Source organism: Thalassophryne amazonica, unplaced genomic scaffold (genome assembly GCF_902500255.1).
Source record: "Thalassophryne amazonica unplaced genomic scaffold, fThaAma1.1, whole genome shotgun sequence".
NCBI classification, from domain to species: domain Eukaryota; kingdom Metazoa; phylum Chordata; class Actinopteri; order Batrachoidiformes; family Batrachoididae; genus Thalassophryne; species Thalassophryne amazonica.
The window spans coordinates 86,983-108,543 of record NW_022986305.1 but is presented as its reverse complement, the minus strand read 5'-3'; the positions used below and the strand labels follow the sequence as shown (position 1 = coordinate 108,543).

Genomic DNA, 21,561 nt, shown 5'->3' with positions numbered 1-21,561 from the left:
TTAAAAATCTCATCTACTTAAGACACAGTAGAAGTTTTAAAAAAATAGTATCTCATTAAATTAAAACTGCAGTTTTGACAAGAAAGTTACCTAGAAGTTTTTGGACAGATACTTATACTAAACATTTGGGGTTTAAATTATTTCAGGTGTTGGCCTGAAATATTCCTCCATGGCCGTGCTGTAAAACTGGTTGACAGATCTGTAGTGTTTATATGTGAAGGCGTAGCCTACAAGCTGTTCTCGGACAATGGAAAAGTTACACAGAAAGAAGAGATATTCAATCTAAAGTCTTCACAAGAAGAAACAGATACGTGGGTCATACTATACAGTCTTTATGGACAAAATGAAGGCTATGATACTATTAGAGTTAAAAGCCCCGACTCGGACATTTTCTTTATACTGTTGCATTTTGCTTCAAAGATCAAAAATGTCAAATTGCTCTTTGACACCAGTGCTGCCAAACAGGCGGAGGTTGACAGATGTAACTGAAATTGCTAAGGGCCTGACAGAAGAGTACTGCACTGTTGGGAAAGTGCAGGGACACGGACCCAAAACAGGGGGCGCAAAGGAACCGGACAATGGATGAGCCAATAAATAACAATTTACTGTTGTAAATGTGCACAACGGAATACAGACAGAACCAGAATTTGGATTACAGACAATTACACGAAGATGACGTGTGGGCAGGCTCGAGGATAGGAGAGCACCGTCCAGAGAAGAGCCAGACCCCACACGATTTCCACTGCCACCGGATCTGGAAACACACTGGAGACGCCAAGTCCTGAGTCCCCAGGTGACCACCGTCTTCAGCTGCCAGATCTGGTACTGCTGGCAGGATAAAGAGAAAACAGCTTGAGGTGAGTGTGAGAAGACACACCCAGTAAACAGTCAGCAAACTGCAGTCTTTCTCTCCAGGTGGGAAAAAAACACCTCCACCTCAATACAGTAACACAGTAGTGCAGAGCCTGAGAGCTACTTATCCGTTTTGGCATGAGGGGTGAAGAACGTCACTCCTACACGGACCACAAAACTTAGCACCAGCTGAAAGCAGTCAACAGGATCTCCTGCAAACACTCAGAAAAAGATCACATGCGTACGGCACAGTCAAACGGCTGAGAGTTTACCTATGGGTAGACGATATCTCGGCAGTGAGGTGGAGATGTCTGGCTTTTATGGGATGGTTGATGATGATGAGTGGTGATGAGTGACAGCTGGTAAGGGTGATGAGTGACAGCTGTCACTCCGGTGGCTCCTGCGTGGCGGTAGCGCCCTCTCGTGCCAGAAGCCCGCACTTCAGGCAGGGCGCCCTCTGGTGGTGGGCCAGCAGTACCTCCTCTTCTGGCGGCCCACACGACACTGCACTGCACTTTTACCACTTCATGCATATACGGGCTGTGACAGTACAAGTGCATTGAAGGGCATAGGGAAAGTGAAACCAGTCAAGACATTGCAGAAAAGCCCATGGTTTACCTCAGCACTTTCAAGCCTTGGAGACTCCTGGGAAGTGTTAGATGATATATTTGCTGAGCTTGAAGCATTCACTTGTGCCATTTATGGGAGGCCTCGTAGCAGCAAAGTCAATGACATAAGATACCAAATGTTGATGGAAAAGACTGGAGATAGTGATGAACGTAAGGTGTCTCACAACGTGGACATGTCAGCACTTCCTCCCTGCCAAAGTAGCCTGTGGCAGCATGTAAAGAGGTTAAACTACCAAGTTGGCATTTGGAAAAAGTCACACATTTCATTGCCTGAATTACCAACCCCTTCTGAGGCAAACGGTTGGGAGATGAAAGATGGGCATTTGGAGCCTCTGTGGACTGATGAGGAAATACGGCCAAAAAGTCTTGTAGACATTTATATTGATGAAAACACTAGTGACTCTGATGAAGATATTGACCAGGCACAAGAAGAGGCATATGATGACTTTGAAGAAAATCTTTATGATTAATGTAGTTTTGCCCAAGTCATGCTTTTATTCATATGTGTAACTACTGTATAATAATTATGTTCTATTTTTTATAGTTACCATAGCATTTTGTTCAGTAACCTTTTATGCAGCTGCATTCACTTTAATTGTGGGCAGCATAGTGTTTAGAGTAAGAGATGCAAACACAATGCTCTACTGTCAGGATGTCAAACATCTGATATTGTTTACACAGAACCTCTGTCTATTAAAAGCTACTGTCAATATAATAAATAATCTGTATTTACATGGCAGCCATATTTAATTTATTGATAAATGCTTTTCATTTGAATGGTTTTGTCATTTATAAAGTGATCAGAACAGCAGTAATAAAAAGTTCATACCAAAATTCACCTAAATAGGCTTATTTGTGATATGATAATAGTTTACTGTAAAAACCAAAATGGGGGTGTGGTTTGCATATTGGCTGTAAATGTGTCAAAATACAGCACAGGAAAGTCATTGATGGCTTACATTGTTCCCAAGACATTGTACTCAAGACCTAAAGTCAATAAAATCCCAAATTGTAGGTACAAGTAGCTGCCAAAAAACTTTTGGGTTATATTTTTGTCAAAACTGCAACTATAAGTTAATGAATAGACAGTATTTTGTAAAACAGCTACTGTGTCTTAAGTAGATGAGATTTTTAAATTTAGTTTGTTGTTTTGTACATCCAAAAGGTGTCCACATAGAGGCAAATCAACATTTTTTTTCCTGCTGTTAACAATAAAGGTATGAGGAAGTTACAATGTTAGGTTTAAAAAACACACATTTTTGCATTTTTGGGTAATCTCTTAAGGGTTACTCTAGAATTTCTATCAGAAGGGTGGTTGCATCCCAAAATTTTCACTGTTAACATCTTTAGTCTTCTTTTATATACCCTAGAGCATCAAAAAACACCAATGGCGATGAGTCCTGGGGGGTGCATGGTAACCCACCCTAGCCCACGGACTATAAGTCTTTCTTTGTGGGCCAGCTTTTATCTTGCACATTAAATCCATCTCCTTTCCTCCAGGAATGATTACTTTATGGCCAGTGTAGACAGCAGGGCCCACTATGTCGTCCTCATCATATTGTTCGGTGCCCCCAATCTCCAGTAGGGAAGTGTACCACTCTGGATGGCTCTCCTTGACCTGGTGGAGAAACTGTTGGCCATAAGTTGCTTGGAGATGGTTTCTGGAGGCACGGAGGACATTGGTTCCCACAAGGAGAGGAACAGAGGAGCGTTACTCTGAGTCATTTACAACAAAAGCCGGCACATTCTTGAACTCTTTCCCCAGCACATTCAAGCTAATGCACAGGACACCATGGTAGGTTACACTCTGACCAGCTGCACCTTCAATGGGAATTTTAGAGGGCTGGAGCTTTTGGTTCTGGAGGATGGGGTGGCTGGTCCAGTATTTGTGTGTAATACTGGTTATCTGAGAGCCAGAATCAATGAGTGCCCTGCACTTCACTCCATTCACTTCCACCTCGCCCTCTCCTCCATCACCAGTCTCATTCACCTGCAGTGGGGGGTCTTGTTGCTTCCCCCTAGTTGCCCTTGGGCTCTAGCCGTTTAAAGGCTGAGCTGGGTTGGCTGTGGTCCCTTCTGCAAGTGTCGTAGGCAGATGTTGTTGAGCCCATGTCTGATTGGGATCTGGGAAACCTGCTCTGCAGATACGGGCTATATGTCCTTGCTTCCCACACCGGTAGCATGTGACAGCTAAATTCTGGGTTGTGGGTGTGGGGGTGGCCGGACCTTCGGTGTGGGGACAGGGGCAAAGAAGGGTGCAGCATTTCTTGTTTCAAGGTGAGTCAGTTTAGCCATTTGCTCCTCTTGGCACAGGGCTAATTTCTTGACCATCTCTGTTAGCTCTGACCACTCTGATGTATGTTTAGCTTACTCTGACATCACATTTAAATTACAGTCTGATGCAACTTGGACCTGAGCATAGGTCTTCTTGGATTTATTAAGTGGCAGGAATTTTTTTGTTTCTTTCGCCAGATTTCTGAGCTCATCTTGCAGCTCCCTGAAGCTCAAAAGCCGGGGTTTCATTGGAGCAATCCTTATGTAGACTTCCTCATCATTTAATCCTCTCAAGAACTGTCAGGTGAGTTTACTGTCACGGTCAGGGAAAGGTTTGCCACCTCTTTGGGTTTCCTCTACAGCTCGCAATGTTGCTTCCAGGGCTATGGCATAAGAGCAGGCAGACTCTCCTGCCCTCTGGCCACACTCATAGAAGTCAGCGAGTGGGTCTAAGGAGCCCTGTGTGTCACCGTACTCCGCCTTCAGTTCCTGGAATGCCTTCTCAAGAGTTTGGTCATGGGGGTTCAGGATCAGCTTTCTGACCTCACCGCTCAGGTGACGCACCACTGTGGAAAAGTGGAGATGAACGGGGAGCTCTGTAGTTTTCTCTGGGCCCCTCCCCAATCGGACCGGGAGTGACATGTTTAGCCGCATGTTCTCCTTGAATTGCTGGCTGTCTGAGTGGTGTCCAAAAAATGAGGTGGGCTTCATAGATAATTGCCAAAGCTTCTGGGGAAAACCTGGTCTTGTTAGGAGAGACGGCATCCATCCCACTTTGGATGGAGCAGCTCTCATTTCTAGAAATCTGGCCAATTTTCTTAAATCCTCCAAACCGTGACTATCCAGGGTTGGGACCAGGAAGCAGAGTTGTAGTCTTACACACCTCTCTGCAGCTTCTCTCCCCCTGCCATCCCCTCATTACCCCATCCCCGTAGAGACGGTGCCTGCTCCCAGACCACCAATAACCAGCAAAAATCTTTTTAAGCATAAAAATTCAAAAAGAAAAAATAATATAGCACCTTCAACTGTACCACAGACTAAAACAGTTAAATGTGGTCTATTAAACATTAGGTCTCTCTCTTCTAAGTCCCTGTTAGTAAATGATATAATAATTGATCAACATATTGATTTATTCTGCCTTACAGAAACCTGGTTACAGCAGGATGAATATGTTACTTTAAATGAGTCAACACCCCCGAGTCACACTAACTGCCAGAACGCTCGTAGCACGGGCCGAGGAGGAGGATTAGCATCAATCTTCCATTCCAGCTTATTAATTAATCAAAAACCCAGACAGAGCTTTAATTCATTTGAAAGCTTGACTCTTAGTCTTGTCCATCCAAATTGGAAGTCCCAAAAACCAGTTTTATTTGTTATTATCTATCGTCCACCTGGTCGTTACTGTGAGTTTCTCTGTGAATTTTCAGACCTTTTGTCTGACTTAGTGCTTAGCTCAGATAAGATAATTATAGTGGGCGATTTTAACATCCACACAGATGCTGAGAATGACAGCCTCAACACTGCATTTAATCTATTATTAGACTCAATTGGCTTTGCTCAAAATGTAAATGAGTCCACCCACCACTTTAATCATATCTTAGATCTTGTTCTGACTTATGGTATGGAAATAGAAGACTTAACAGTATTCCCTGAAAACTCCCTTCTGTCTGATCATTTCTTAATAACATTTACATTTACTCTGATGGACTACCCAGCAGTGGGGAATAAGTTTCATTACACTAGAGGTCTTTCAGAAAGCGCTGTAACTAGGTTTAAGGATATGATTCCTTCTTTATGTTCTCTAATGCCATATACCAACACAGTGCAGAGTAGCTACCTAAACTCTGTAAGTGAGATAGAGTATCTCGTCAATAGTTTTACATCCTCATTGAAGACAACTTTGGATGCTGTAGCTCCTCTGAAAAAGAGAGCTTTAAATCAGAAGTGCCTGACTCCGTGGTATAACTCACAAACTCGCAGCTTAAAGCAGATAACCCGTAAGTTGGAGAGGAAATGGCGTCTCACTAATTTAGAAGATCTTCACTTAGCCTGGAAAAAGAGTCTGTTGCTCTATAAAAAAAGCCCTCCGTAAGGCTAGGACATCTTACTACTCATCACTAATTGAAGAAAATAAGAACAACCCCAGGTTTCTTTTCAGCACTGTAGCCAGGCTGACAAAGAGTCAGAGCTCTATTGAGCTGAGTATTCCTTTAACTTTAACTAGTAATGACGTCATGACTTTCTTTGCTAAAAAAATTTTAACTATTAGAGAAAAAAATTACTCATAACCATCCCAAAGACGTATCGTTATCTTTGGCTGCTTTCAGTGATGCCGGTATTTGGTTAGACTCTTTCTCTCCAATTGTTCTGTCTGAGTTATTTTCATTAGTTACTTCATCCAAACCATCAACATGTCTATTAGACCCCATTCCTATCAGGCTGCTCAAGGAAGCCCTACCATTAATTAATGTTTTGATCTTAAATATGATCAATCTATCTTTATTAGTTGGCTATGTACCGCAGGCTTTTAAGGTGGCAGTAATTAAACCATTACTTAAAAAGCCATCACTTGACCCAGCTATCTTAGCTAATTATAGGCCAATCTCCAACCTTCCTTTTCTCTCAAAAATTCTTGAAAGGGTAGTTGTAAAACAGCTAACTGATCATCTGCAGAGGAATGGTCTATTTGAAGAGTTTCAGTCAGGTTTTAGAATTCATCATAGTATAGAAACAGCATTAGTGAAGGTTACAAATGATCTTCTTATGGCCTCAGACAGTGGACTCATCTCTGTGCTTGTTCTGTTAGACCTCAGTGCTGCTTTTGATACTGTTGACCATAAAATTTTATTACAGAGATTAGATTATGCCATAGGTATTAAAGGCACTGCGCTGCGGTGGTTTGAATCATATTTATCTAATAGATTACAATTTGTTCATGTAAATGGGGAATCTTCTTCACAGACTAAGGTTAATTATGGAGTTCCACAAGGTTCTGTGATAGGACCAATTTTATTCACTTTATGCATGCTTCCCTTAGGCAGTATTATTAGACGGCATTGCTTAAATTTTCATTGTTACGCAGATGATACCCAGCTTTATCTATCCATGAAGCCAGAGGACACACACCAATTAGCTAAACTGCAGGATTGTCTTACAGACATAAAGACATGGATGACCTCTAATTTCCTGCTTTTAAACTCAGATAAAACTGAAGTTATTGTACTTGGCCCCACAAATCTTAGAAACATGGTGTCTAACCAGATCCTTACTCTGGATGGCATTACCCTGACCTCTAGTAATACTGTGCGAAATCTTGGAGTCATTTTTGATCAGGATATGTCTTTCAAAGCGCATATTAAACAAATATGTAGGACTGCTTTTTTGCATTTACGCAATATCTCTAAAATTAGAAAGGTCTTGTCTCAGAGTGATGCTGAAAAACTAATTCATGCATTTATTTCCTCTAGGCTGGACTATTGTAATTCATTATTATCAGGTTGTCCTAAAAGTTCCCTGAAAAGCCTTCAGCTAATTCAAAATGCTGCAGCTAGAGTACTAACGGGGACTAGAAGGAGAGAGCATATCTCACCCATATTGGCCTCTCTTCATTGGCTTCCTGTTAATTCTAGAATAGAATTTAAAATTCTTCTTCTTACTTATAAGGTTTTGAATAATCAGGTCCCATCTTATCTTAGGGACCTCATAGTACCATATCACCCCAATAGAGCGTTTCGCTCTCAGACTGCAGGCTTACTTGTAGTTCCTAGGGTTTGTAAGAGTAGAATGGGAGGCAGAGCCTTCAGCTTTCAGGCTCCTCTCCTGTGGAACCAGCTCCCAATTCAGATCAGGGAGACAGACACCCTCTCTACTTTTAAGATTAGGCTTAAAACTTTCCTTTTTGCTAAAGCTTATAGTTAGGGCTGGATCAGGTGACCCTGAACCATCCCTTAGTTATGCTGCTATAGACTTAGACTGCTGGGGGGTTCCCATGATGCACTGAGTGTTTCTTTCTCTTTTTGCTCTGTATGCACCACTCTGCATTTAATCATTAGTGATTGCTCTCTGCTCCCCTCCACAGCATGTCTTTTTCCTGGTTCTCTCCCTCAGCCCCAACCAGTCCCAGCAGAAGACTGCCCCTCCCTGAGCCTGGTTCTGCTGGAGGTTTCTTCCTGTTAAAAGGGAGTTTTTCCTTCCCACTGTCGCCAAGTGCTTGCTCACAGGGGGTCGTTTTGACTGTTGGGGTTTTTACGTAATTATTGTATGGCATTGCCTTACAATATAAAGCTCCTTGGGGCAACTGTTTGTTGTGATTTGGCGCTATATAAATAAAATTGATTGATTGATTGATTGATTGATTGATTGATTGATTGATTGATTGATTGATTGATTGATTGATTGATTGCCTCCAGGAGGTATTGCATGTCACAAATCCAGTCCTCTATAAATATCTTACTATCAGCATTACCAGAGAAGACTTGGACATTCTTCACCTGGTGAGTCTGCAGGAAACCGCCATAAGCTGTTGGTGGGAAGGTCAGGGTAGCTGTGGCTCTGACAGGGGTATTTACTGGTGCATACATGTGCTGGGTGGAAGATGAAGGCAAGAGAGTGGTTTGGGGGACCGTATCAGGATACATGCTGAATGGAGGGAGTGAAATATGGGGCTGTACATGCACTGGGACTTGAGTGTGGGAAGAAGATTCATACTCAAACGCTGCATGGGTAGCATTCAGAGAGGTGGGTGCAGCTGCTGTGGGGCCCCATGCACTGATGGGAGATGAGTGCAGGGGGACCTGAGAATAGTGGGCAGCGGCTTGTGACATGTGTACCTGGGGGATTTGTCCATGCTCTGTGCCTTGGGGGGTCTGCTCAGCTGTAGAGGAGTTCCTCGTAATGTTCATTGTGTGTGGTGTCGCAACACTTGACCTGTGGGTTTGGGGCGCAGATAAGGGATCAGCATAGCCAGTGGCAACCTGGGGGCCAGTCTGATAAATGTGTGTTGGGTAAGGGGAGACAGCGGACTTATTCATGGTGGGATGCTGTATGACTTGTGTCTCTTGGAAGTTGGAATGTCGGAAAATTTGAGGTGGCAGAGGTGATGGCAGTCTGCACAGCTGGTTGAAACACTGGGGGAGCTGCACTGGGGGTTACGGGGGCTGGTGATATGGACTTTTGAGCTGAAGCTGCATGAGGATCAGTGTAGGAAGACAGCACTGGGGGTGATGGGGTGAGCTGTGCGCCCAGTCCTGAGTCTGTTGGCTGCTGGACTGGAGTGCAGTACTGCAGCTGTGGAAAAGGGGGTCCGGAGAGCTGAGTGGTTAGCTTTGACCTCACAGATGGCTGGTAGTTGCTGGTGCCAGCTCCCTCACTGGAGAGGTGAGTATGAGTCATTCTTGGAGAATCATAGCTGTGACTTGTTACAGGCACGGGGGGAGGTGAGGGATCTGCGGTTGCTGCCAAAGGATCCTGCTTCAGTGGAGAGTCTGGGTACTCATCATCTTTAGTGTTCTTTGGCACAGATTTATCAGCAGAATAAAATGTAAGTGTGTAAATTGCTTGTTATGTTCTTTGTCATGCGTGAGTAAGGCTATGTTTGGATGTAGTCACCAAAATAAAACCTGTGGCATAATTATAACTTGATACCCCCCCCCCCCCAAAAAAAAACAAAAAACAAAACATGCATTAAACTTAAAATTAACTCAGAATGTCCTCACAAAATTCTGTTAGACACAGAGAGTACAAATGAAATAAACCATCAACACTTGCTCTTATCCCAATGGAAATGTTTTACACTACACTCATTTACCATACACATAGTTTTAAATTTTATTTATTTATTTATTTATTTTAGATCATCATCAACAGACCACAAATGAACAACACAGCACAATACTTTGCACTTCAACTTTCAAAGGATAAGTTGGAGAGGATGAGTATCCTGGCAATGTATCTTCACACCAATAACTCAGTTCAATATGGCGGCGTAGTGGGGGTTGCTGCGGGTGCAATGCGGAGGGACGAGCCAGACACTCAATCGTGGCTTTAACATTTAACTGCACAATCGATGAGGTCACTGATAACTCCACTCCTTTCAAGTAACAAAAAAACATTCAAAGAAACAAACAAAATCAGCATATGTTGTATAAAACAACTCTATTACATTTACATAATACAGTCGCCAATCAAATGCTGTCTTTCCCACCGACTCATTAACCAAAACCGGGAAGCTAAAGTGCATACAGCTAAAACTGGCCACCTTCACAGGCGAAATAAGCATAAAAACACATAAACTTCAGTTATACATCCCCAAACTTCTTCAGACATGAAGGCTTTGTTGATCCGGGACATCGTCTGACTTACACAAAAATGGCAGGAGACGTGGACATCAGTACTTTTTCGGCACATTCCACTGTTACAGGAGTTTTTCTCATGGAAAGAAAAGCGGACGGATGCGCCACCGTGCCACTCATGGCGCGGCACAAAACCACCTCCGTGTTGGTCTCACAGGACGGCTTTCAGATGGCTTTCAGACGGCTGTCGGTGGGTTTTCAGTCGTGTGACTAACCGAGAAATGGTGGATGAGCTGGACATGCCAGAACATGTCCTGTGAGGCTTCATCACTGCGTTGCTTTGCGCCATGCGGCACCGCCGTGATGCGGGGAATTCCTCCGCTCCTCTTTCCATGACAAAAACTCCTGTAACAGTGAAATGTGCCGTTCATTTCCAAACTGGACGCTGTGTTTTATCCAGGACGTCGTCTGACTAGCACAGGAATTGCGGAAGACGTGGACATCAGCACTTTTTCGGCACATTGAGACAGACGTGCAGAGGAATTCCGCGTGTCGCGGTGGAGCCGCATGGCGCAAAGCAACGCCGTGATGAAACCTCACAGGACATGTTCTGGCATGTCCAGGCTCATCCACAATTTCTCGGTTAGTCACACAACTGAAAACCCACCGACAGCTGTCTGAAAGCCATCTCAAAGCCGTCCTGTGAGACCAACACGGAGGTGGCTTTGTGCCGCCCCATGAGCGGCACGGTGGCGCATCTGTCCGCTTTTCTTTCCATGAAAAAAACTCCTGTAACAGTGGAATGTGCCAAAAAAGTACTGATGTCCACGTCTCCTGCCATTTTTGTGTAAGTCAGACGACGTCCCGGATCAACAAAGCCTTCACGTTGGAAATGATCTGGTTGATTCAGCCTGTCGATCGGCGCTCGGAGCGCGGCGCGCTCTCAGCAGCTGTGAGCGGTCTTTAAACTGGCTGGAGCACTCCTTAATCTGTGTAATCCCCATAAAATCATCCCTCAAAGCCATTTGAATTTTCCGAATGGTGTCCACCTGGAGGTCTCTCACACTTTCTGGAAAAAATTGATGCAGCAAAGCTCCAAATCGTTCAGACATTTATTCGCAATAAAAATCCGACAAGAGGGGTGGACCAGTGTTCACTCAAAGCCTGCTCACAGGCGAATGACGCAACTGACAGGCGTGAAAAAACTCACGCATGCGCACGAAGGTTCAAACTTGGCTGATGCAATCACACGTGATTCAAATCCATATAGTTTTTGAAAAAAATAAAAAGGTCAGATACTTTTTTTAACAGACCTTGCATATATATATAGAGAGAGAGAGAGAGAGAGAGATGGAGAAATGTGGCAGGGGTGGGATTTGAACCCAGAACCTTCTGCACTGAAACCAAGCGCATTAACCACTTGGCCACCACCCCTGGCTACACAGCATGTCCACACTAAAACCTTAAAAATTAGTGCATTACTTTAAAAGTAAAACATATATCTGATATTTTCACTTTATAAACTTCATACATGACAGAGCCAGAGGAGGCAGAGCCTTCAGCTTTCAGGCTCCTCTCCTGTGGAACCAGCTCCCAATTCAGATCAGGGAGACAGACACCCTCTCTACTTTTAAGATTAAGCTTAAAACTTTCCTTTTTGCTAAAGCTTATAGTTAGGGCTGGATCAGGTGACCCTGAACCATCCCTTAGTTATGCTGCTATAAACATAGACTGCTGGGGGGTTCCCATGATGCACTGAGTGTTTCTTTCTCTTTTTGCTCTGTATGCACCACTCTGCATTTAATCATTAGTGATTGATCTCTGCTCCCCTCCACAGCATGTCTTTTTCCTGGTTCTCTCCCTCAGCCCCAACCAGTCCCAGCAGAAGACTGCCCCTCCCTGAGCCTGGTTCTGCTGGAGGTTTCTTCCTGTTAAAAGGGAGTTTTTCCTTCCCACTGTTGCCAAGTGCTTGCTCACAGGGGGTCGTTTTGACCGTTGGGGTTTTTCTGTAATTATTGTATGGCTTTTGCCTTACAATATAAAGCGCCTTGGGGCAACTGTTTGTTGTGATTTGGTGCTATATAAATAAAATTAATTTGATTTGATTTGATTTGACATGACGTTAATTTAAATAACTTGTCCGAAATTAGTTTGGTTAAAATTTGAACCATACATTAAAAATGTATGCCTCTGAATGACTTGGGTGATATTGCCGTTGGATCAGTATGGGGTTAAAAGAAATGTGGGGTTTTGTTGTGACCATTTCTCCTTTGCCTGCAGAGGATAGAGCAGTTTCTTCTAGAAGCAGCTCTCCTCTTTTTGCAGAGGGTAGAACTACACATCTGCTACGAAACATTTAACAGGTAGGTGCTCAACTGATTTTAAATTTTATAAGAGTTTGTAGCTGTTCAGCTTTGTTTACCACGTTAACGGTCTAAAAATTATCAGACAAAAATTTATCGGAAGATAATTAGTCCGATAATGGTTTTCAGAGTTATCTGAAAAGATAATCCGATAATGAAAACATTATCTTCGATAATTATCGGTTATTGGATTATCGGAACTGTGCCCACCACTGCCTAGGACAGCTTACCCCCCACCCCATCATGGACAGATGTTCTGTCATATTTCAGGTTGTCAATCAGGTCCATATATTTGTTGAGTATATTTGGAAGGAGGATTTAAAGATACTTCAGAATAAGAAATATTACTATTGTAGATAGCTATAGATACATACAGAAAGAATACCAATATCGTTCACCATTAATCAAACTGTGTGTTACAGTTTGAGAACCGGGTTTGGATGGTTGACCCAACTGCAGGAGCAGTAAGGCAGACAAAGAGTTTATTAAACAAAGAACTGCGCAGTGGAGGGACAAAAGGAGGATGGACCATGAGGACTTGACAGACGGGACAGACAGGGACACGAAACAGGGAATGGAACCAGGGAAGCGAGCCTGCAGAGCTGCTGGGACTGTGGGGGAGAATGAGAGGGCAGGTGAGATAGTGAAGGTACATTTGGGCACACATCTGGAAATGAAAATAAGTCTAAACTAAAGTGAATAGTTCATTCTGAGGTTCAGTTCAGAAGTAAAGTCTCAGTTCATTCCAGATTGGAGTTTAGATCAAAGTTGCAGTTCTTTCAGGAGTCCAGTTCAGATCAAACTTCGGGGTCACAGTCTTTGTTCATTCAGGATTTTACGAGGGTAGGCTGAAAAGTTCTAAGGCTGACTATGATGCAGTTGTTGAATTGAACAAATTCAGGGTTATTTTTCTACATAGTCTCCCTGTAACTCCACACACTTCTTCCAGCGGTGCTTGAGTGCTTCGATTTCCTTGGCATAGAAGCTTTCATCTTGAGAGTCAAAATAGTCCTCAACGGCAGCCATCACCTCATCATTGCTCCGATAGCGCTTCCTAGCCAAGTTTTTTTTTCAGGTTTGGGAACAGATGAAAGTCCGAGGGTGCCAAGTCAGGGGAGTATGGTGGGTGATCTACCAGTTCGAATCCACACTCATGGATAGTGGCCATGGCCACTGTTGACTTGTGAGCTGGGGCATTGTCTTGATGGAACAGCACCCCTTTCATCAGCTTTCCTGGTCGCTTCTTTTTGATAGCCCCGCGTAACTGTCTCAGTAGGTTAGAATAGTACTGTCCATTTATGGTTTGTCCCTTTTCAAGATAGTCCACAAACACAATGCCCTTGGCATCCCAGAAAACTGAAACCATGACCTTCCCCGCAGACGAAACGACCTTGGCCTTCTTTGGAGGTGGTGACCTTGGGTGTTTCCACTGCATTGATTGTTTTTTGTCTCTGGTTCAAAGTGGTGAACCCAACACTCATCCTGGGTAAGAAAATGTTCCATGTAATTGGCTGGATCCTCTTCAAATTGCACCAAGTTTGCCTTTGACATGACTAGCCTGGTGTATTTCTGATCAGGCGTCAGAAGACGTGGCACCCACTGAGCTGACACCTTTGACATTCCAAGTTCTTCATGCAGAATGTGTTTAATTCTCTTACGGGATATTCCCACAGCATCTGCTAGCTGATTAATCACCGATCGTCTGTCGTCCATCACCATTTCATGAACAAGGTCAATGTTTTTCTGGGTTGTGGCTGTTGCAGGCTGCCCAGACCTTGGGTCGTCTTCAAGGCTCTCTCTGCCCCTCTTAAATTCAGCTGCCCACTTCTGCACTGTAGATATGGAGGGAGCTTCATCCCCTAATGTAGCAACCATATCTGCATGAATGTCCTTGGGCTTTAACCCCTTCTTATGCAGGTACTTAATCACACCGCGATGCCAGATTTTGTCCATTTTTGCCGTTTCCATCTACCACGAACTTTCAAACTTGGCTATGAACCACAAACTACCTCACAACCTGGAAGAAAAAACACAGTTACCTCACAACCTGGAAGAAAAAACACAGTTAGTCATCAGAAGAGTTGAACTTAATGCATGCCAAGTTTTATTGAAATGGCATTTCTCCTTCTTGGTGAGCCTTAGAACTTTTCAACCTACCCTTGTTGTTCTACATGACACACCCTAAAGTGTGGCAGACCTACAGAGTCAGGTGACAGCTCCAAGTTCTAGGCTTAGATGCAAGCAGCAATTTAGGAGCTCACATTCTCTGGGAAACTGCACTCAGAGAACCACAGTTACATTAACTCAGAATCACTACGCAGCGCGGAGATGAACGGACTCAGATAATTAACAGTGTCAGTGAAGCGCTGCGTGTGATTACACACCAGACAGAATAACAGAATATGTATGTCAATGTTAGAGCGAGAGACAAAAAAGCGTGACGTGGAAAACCCTGTATGATCCACTTTACATAACTGAAGTCATGTATTCACAGCAGGAGCTCACACTGCAGGAAAACACACGATTGATAACGTCATCATTAGAAACTTGGAGTAACACGGCAGGAAAAACATGACATGTAACACACTGAGCCTGGAAAATCCTGAGAGGAAAAAACACGGCGGGTCACAGCAGCTGCATGATGTGGTTACACATCATGCAGCTGCTGTGAAGAAAAAACTGTGTTCCCGCGTTGTGTTGTCGTCCCGCATTGTGCACGCCTGCCCATTGGCATGATGTTTCGTGGTTCAATCATACGAGCTGTTTCGCCATGAGTCGCCCTGAGTTGTACTTTATTCGTACTATGTGCGAAGGGGCCCTTAACACTGCCAAGTTTATAGTGGGATGAATTTGGCAATATATAGTACAGAATTCTTGATAAAATAATAAGCAAATCTCTACAACTTGTTATAAATTAATTAAAAATATAACAGCCAAGATGATGGGTTACATAAGTAATGGGACACTTGGGTATAATACCTGTAAATAATCAGTTTTATTGCCAGTTTCCTCCAGAGAAGTCTGGGGATGGATACATGAACATTTCCAAGTCACTGAATAGGTCTTGAAATTTATTTCCATCAGTTATGAAGAAATACAAACAGTGTGACACTCTGTGGTAAATCTGTGTGGCGTAGACAGTTCTCAAAAACTGAGTGACTGTGCAAGAAGAAGAGTGAGGAAAGCCACCAAGATACCCAGACAACCCAGAAGAAGATACAGGTTCTGTGGCTGTGATTAGAGAAATTGTGCACAGTGCAGGTTTTACATTTTGTATCTCTAGTTATACAGCTTCATGATGAAGAGGTACAGAGGAGGATTTTATTTCACCAAAACATCAAATGTATGTTGGCATATCAGATGTACCTTTTGGCAAATTGTAGCTGAACTTTCAGGTCTTCTTATTAAGAAGAGCCTCCTCTACACTATTTCATCAGGAAGTCCTGTGCAGTCCAACAGGACAGTGCAATTGAAAATCTGTATAATATAGGATTAGAGCAAAGGATTATATATATATATTAGGGTGCATCAAATTTGAATGGGAAATTTTAATTTCAAAATATCAGTTTGGCTGGCATTGCATTTTTTTTCCATTTAACATAAAAATGACTTTTGCAAAGTTGTGAGGAATTCCATTGAGACTTAGGGGTGCCACCTAACACATTAACTTTTGTGAAATTGCGAAAAATGTGCAATTTCTAGTTTAACTGCCAATAGGTTGACCTGGAAATGTTGAATATAGTGAACGTTTATACAATAACATGTTCTGTAGGGTTATCAAAGTAAAAGTTGTTTGTTTGCCCTTTGAGCAACTTGGGCATTTCTCAGAATTCAACTTTCAAGATTCTCTATTCATTTGTCCTCAAATCAAATTCAAATTTATTAATTTATATAGCGCCAAATCACGACTAGTCGCCTCAAGGTGCTTCACAAACATCATTAAAACCTTCTGCTTCATGTCAGAAGTCTGTCAGCAGCATTTTGAACAAGTTGAAGACCCCTGATGCTGGACTGCGGTAAACCAGAAAACAAAGCATTACAATAATCCAATCTGGAAGAAATAAAAGCAAGAAACTTGGGGGGAACGGGGACCTGCCACAGCTAAAAACCGCGCAGCCCCCGCAAGGGAAAGGGGTGGTGTGAGCGGTGGCTGGGATGGGGTGTGTGATGGGGGGGCAGGAACGGAGGTGAAGAGAAAAATGGGGCATGCTTCAGTCTTTGTCCATGTGTAAGTCTGTCAGTTTATTGTCTTTGTGGGTTGAGATAAGAAAGGAGCTGAATAATCTCACCAAGGCCTGAATAAATTCCTCTGGAGGAAAACAGTCAGGCAATTTGTCCTTCAGGCTTGATAAGCCTTGAGTGTTGTGGTTGAGCAGTGAAAAACACTTTTAACAATTCTACTTGAACAACCAAATCCCAATTATGAAGTAAGAATATTCACCGGCCTCCGAAACCTTCAACTTCAACTGCAAGGCACGCATCTGCTCCAAGATGTCATCCAATTTGCGTCTGAGTTCAAGAGTCATCGCAGTCTGAGAATACACTGCCTTGCCAACCTCGTTAATCATGACAGACAAACGAGGGGCCGTGGTTCTTGATGCTGCCGTCTTGCCAATTTTCTGGTAGATCAGGGCAACACATAAGCCAAAAAGTACCAGACCTGCTACCATAAGACCAAAAATGAATAAATCCTCGATGTCCTCAATGAAGAAAGGCGCCAAGCATGCCACACGACAAGAACTCCAGGAGTCGAGAACATAGCCCGCAGGATACGTTCCATCTGGGCAGGGAGGATCCCCCAGTCCTGACCTTCTTGTAGAAAAAATGGTGTCAATAGCGTTCAGAGACCAGATGATCAATTCCATGGTAAATCCAATAGTAGTCCAATAGATCCAGTATCCAATATAATTTGAGGAATTCACAGTCTGGTGAAGTAGGGACTTGAAGGTTAAAGCAGAAAGCAGAGATAAGGGAGAGTGGAGGAGATGCGACCGCCCTCGTCGGAGTCCCAAGCTTTTGATTATCAAATGAGCAAATATTTGCACAAAAACAATAAATTTTATCAGTTTGAACATTAAATATCGTGTCTTTGTGGTGCATTCAATTGAATATAGATTGAAGAGGATTTGCAAATCGTGTTCTGTTTTTATTTACATTTTACGCAACGTCACAACTTCATTGGAATTGGGGTTGTAGAATAGAATAGAATACAGTCTTTATTGTCATTGCACATATATATATACAATAAAACTTGTCCTCTGCATTTAACCATCCTAATTACAGTTAGACACAATCCAACCACTAGGAGCAGTAAGCAGCCACAGTCCAGTGCCCGGGGACCAACTCCAGATGTACACGCTGCCTTGGTCAGGGGCAGAGAAAGGAGCAGACCCTAAATAAGCATGTTTTTTACTGTGGGAGGAAACCGGAGGAAACCCACAAAGACACGTGCAGAACATGCAAACTCCACACAGAAAGGCCGGGAATCAATCCCATGACCTTCTTGCTGTGAGGCATCAGTGCTAACCACTAATCCATTGTGCCACCCATATGGCGGCATGGTGGTTTAGTGGTTAGCACTGATGGCACGGCACATGGCAATGTGTTGCACAGGATATAGAACATGTACTGAATAGGTATCGTGCACATGGTGACTGATACAGATGATTCTGTGTTGTCATGATCGACCGAGTGCTAAATCTGTCATGTATGTTCAAATTAGTGCTGTCAAAGGATACGTTGGCGTTCAGAAGAAAAAATATTGATTCATTTGCTGGTTGAAAGCAGCAGATTAATAATGCAGATGGTTAAAGACGCCATCACACATAACACGACTCAGCAGGAATGAGGCCGAATCAGGCTAACTTTTTTTAGCAGATTAGCTTTTAAGCTAACTTCAAAAAACAACAGTGGACCAATTAGCTTACACAAAATTTTGTTCCGCTAATTTAGTCCACTAATGTTTTAATAGTTAGTAATGATGAAAAACATTTTTAAACCCTAAAATCATACATATTGTTTCCTGTCTGCTATGTATTTTGCAGCAGTCAGGCAGCTGAGAGGAGCTGAGCTCAATGGTACCCCAGCAGAAGGGACCTGGCTGCCAGGCTGCAAAAAAAAAAAAAAAAAAACAGTGGTAGTGTTCTATGCATTTTGACCCATCTACTGGATGGTAGTGTGAATGGCACCAAGTTATATCACACGGTTGTTGAGTTGAATCACAACTTAACAAACAGAATTTTCAGTTTTGCAAATGCCTTTTTTCCACAAATGAAAAAATTACATATTTTGCAAATACACATTTTTTGTAAAAACCAACACGTGCTCCAGTCACTTATGTGCTGGTTTTTACATCAACCAATCAGTGATGAGGGGAGGCTCAGTTTACCCACAACGCCTTTTGGCATCTGTGTGTGTTAATGTTCAAAACATTCAGAATTAGTGCATTTATTTTAAAATTAAAAGATATATGTTATGCTTTCACTTTGTAAAAATGTCAGAGATGACATTAATGTAGTTATTCTATCCGGATTAATTTGATTTATAAATCAAAACAATAAGTCAAACCTGCTTTCCTTTTCATGACTTCACATACAGAGGTCCACCTCATGGCTGGACCTCTGCTGTGAATGTAAATGACTCTTCCTTACATCTGTGAGCAGGGCGCACAACGACAGAAGCACTGACTCATTGGTTGTGTTGGGTTTGTGATCGTCTTTGATTCTAATCAGGAGTGAAAACAGAAAGAATGATGACAAAGGTCAAATTCAGTTTGTACAGGAGTCAAAAGTTAAAGTTGCTCCCATTTTGGTAAAAAAAAAAAAAAAAAAAATCCTACAAATTATTGATTGAGCAAATAAGATCAATAAATGGAAATATAAATAAATAAATAAATAAATAATATAAATAACGAATGCTTATGAGTTCAATGGTACAAACATTGGCTTTGCCTCGTTGAATGGTATGTACACACACGTAACAAATCCACTGTGCTGTCTGGAGGCTGTTAGCAGGAAGAAAAAGAAAAGCTGGACTCATTTCTGATGTGATTTTTTGTCGCTGCACTGAGGACGTACACACTTTTTTTTTTTTGGTAGTACACGCACGAACAAGCGCCGACCAGGTTGCATGTGTATGTGCGTGCACGGGGGATAACGACTCTCCTGAGACATAATTTGATTGAACTAACTGACGCTGCTTGTAAGACACACACACACACATATAATCCACTCCGCTGTAAGCCGTCTGGATGCATGAAGACCTGTTCACATGAAACGCTGACGTGATTTTTGGCTGGACTGAGGAACTACACAAAGTCTTTTTTTAATTAAAGTCCAAAGTCAGTGCACAGCATTACTGGACTACACGTTACAATTTGGACTTTAGCAGCAGTGGAACACCAAAATGTAAGTCCGTTCTCTGTTGTTTATAAATTAATAAAATATAAAATGACAAGGATCTATTTTAGCCGTTATATAAAACAAATAAATAATTAATGTTTTTACATTCTTTCTTTCGTTGAATGGTTTGTTCCACCTTTCACCTCATGAAATATTCATACCATTGAACTCATAAACATTCATTATTTGTATACCAGACAGCACAGTGGATTTGTTTTGTGTGTGCGTGCGTGCTCGTGCATGTTGTGTGTGTGTGTGTGGCCACGCGTGTGCGTATGTGAGCATGTGTGGGCGCACGCACATCGCGCATGTACTAGCACATGTGTGCACATGCACGTGCACGAGGACATGCGTACATGCGCAATCATGTGTGCACACACGTGCATGTGTGATTCCATGTACGCGCGTGCACGAGGATGTGCACGTGCGTGTGTGTGCGTGCAGACTGCAATGGTACCAAACGTATGGAACCAAATTTACACTCTAAATGGAACCAAGCCGCACTCTAAATGGAACGCAACACAAATGGGATTAATTAATCCATGACATGTGACATACAAAGCACCAATCAAATGACAAGGATCCCCTCAGCCGTTATATAATTTTGACTGTGTTGAATGTTTGGTCTCCAAAGTAAAGGTCAAACAAAGTCAACGTCCACTGGATTCTATGACATGTGACATATGTTACCCTGTCATGTGATAACTAAGCATGACAGATGGTTCTGCTGGAGGACAGGAGTGTAAATGGGCCGGTAATTTGAGCATCTCACCTGTACTCCCACTAATGCACACTCTTTTGAGGTGCAGAAGCTTCTTCACCTCAAAAGGAGGCAGCTGAGGTGGTTTGGGCATCTGGTGAAGATCTCCCTAGGGGGGTCTTCCAGGCACGCCCAACCGGGAGGAGCCCCAGGGAAGACCCAGGACATGCTGGAGGAAGTATATTTCCCAGCTTTCTTGGGAACACCTCGGGATCCTCCAGATGATAGTGAAGTGTCAGCTAAGCTGCTTGGTCTGTAGCCACTGTGGCCCGGACAAACGGCACAAAAAAGAAAGAATTATAGCATTTCTTCTACTTATTTGGTAAAAAAAATACCAACACACATTGTACTCATCTTGTCCTCTTTTTAAAATTCCTTTTGCTTTGCACGCTGCTGGCTAAAGTCTTTGCAGCCAGTGGCTCTTTCTCATGCTTATTTTGGGACTGGGCACAGTGCTGGGTTTGTTTTCTTGCTCAGGATATAGTTGGAAACAAATCTGATGATCTTAGTTTAATTTGAAAAACCTGCTCGAGCACTTGAGCCATGATTTCCAGGATATGTTCCTTTCACAAATCCATGTATCAGTCCATAAGTCTGATAATCCTTTTGTCTGTACAGACTGGTGAAGTATGTCACAACCTACAAAAACCATGACCCGTTCCTGGCTCCCTGTCTACCCAGCAATCCCTGGCAAACCGACAACCATACATACTGGACTCTCAACATGAGAAGGTAGACCTCCATGTGCATATGTGTTACATTGGTTTTCAGACTGAGAATGCTTTATTTTAAGCTCAAGACACTTCACACAAGTAAAGTCTAACCTTAACAACCCCTAGAGCAAGCACACAGGTGACAGTGGCAAGGAAAAACTCCCTCTGATGATTTGAGGAAGAAACCTCAAGCAGACCAAACTCAAAGGGGCCACCCTCTGCTTGGGCCATGATACCAACACACTTGACAATACAAACATACAGGAAATTTTGGGCGTCC

At 42.8% G+C, this 21,561-nt stretch overlaps 1 protein-coding gene across 1 annotated transcript in view; it reads left to right on the top strand.

Moving 5' to 3' along the window:
• Positions 1-21,561, top strand: part of LOC117506023 (regulator of G-protein signaling 9-like) — a 150,383-nt gene that overhangs the window by 56,856 nt on the left and 71,966 nt on the right. Inside the window, exon 7 of the mRNA XM_034165562.1 lies at positions 21,187-21,300. Within this exon, the coding sequence (XP_034021453.1) occupies positions 21,187-21,300 (114 nt within the window). The remainder of the gene's footprint in view (positions 1-21,186; positions 21,301-21,561) is intronic.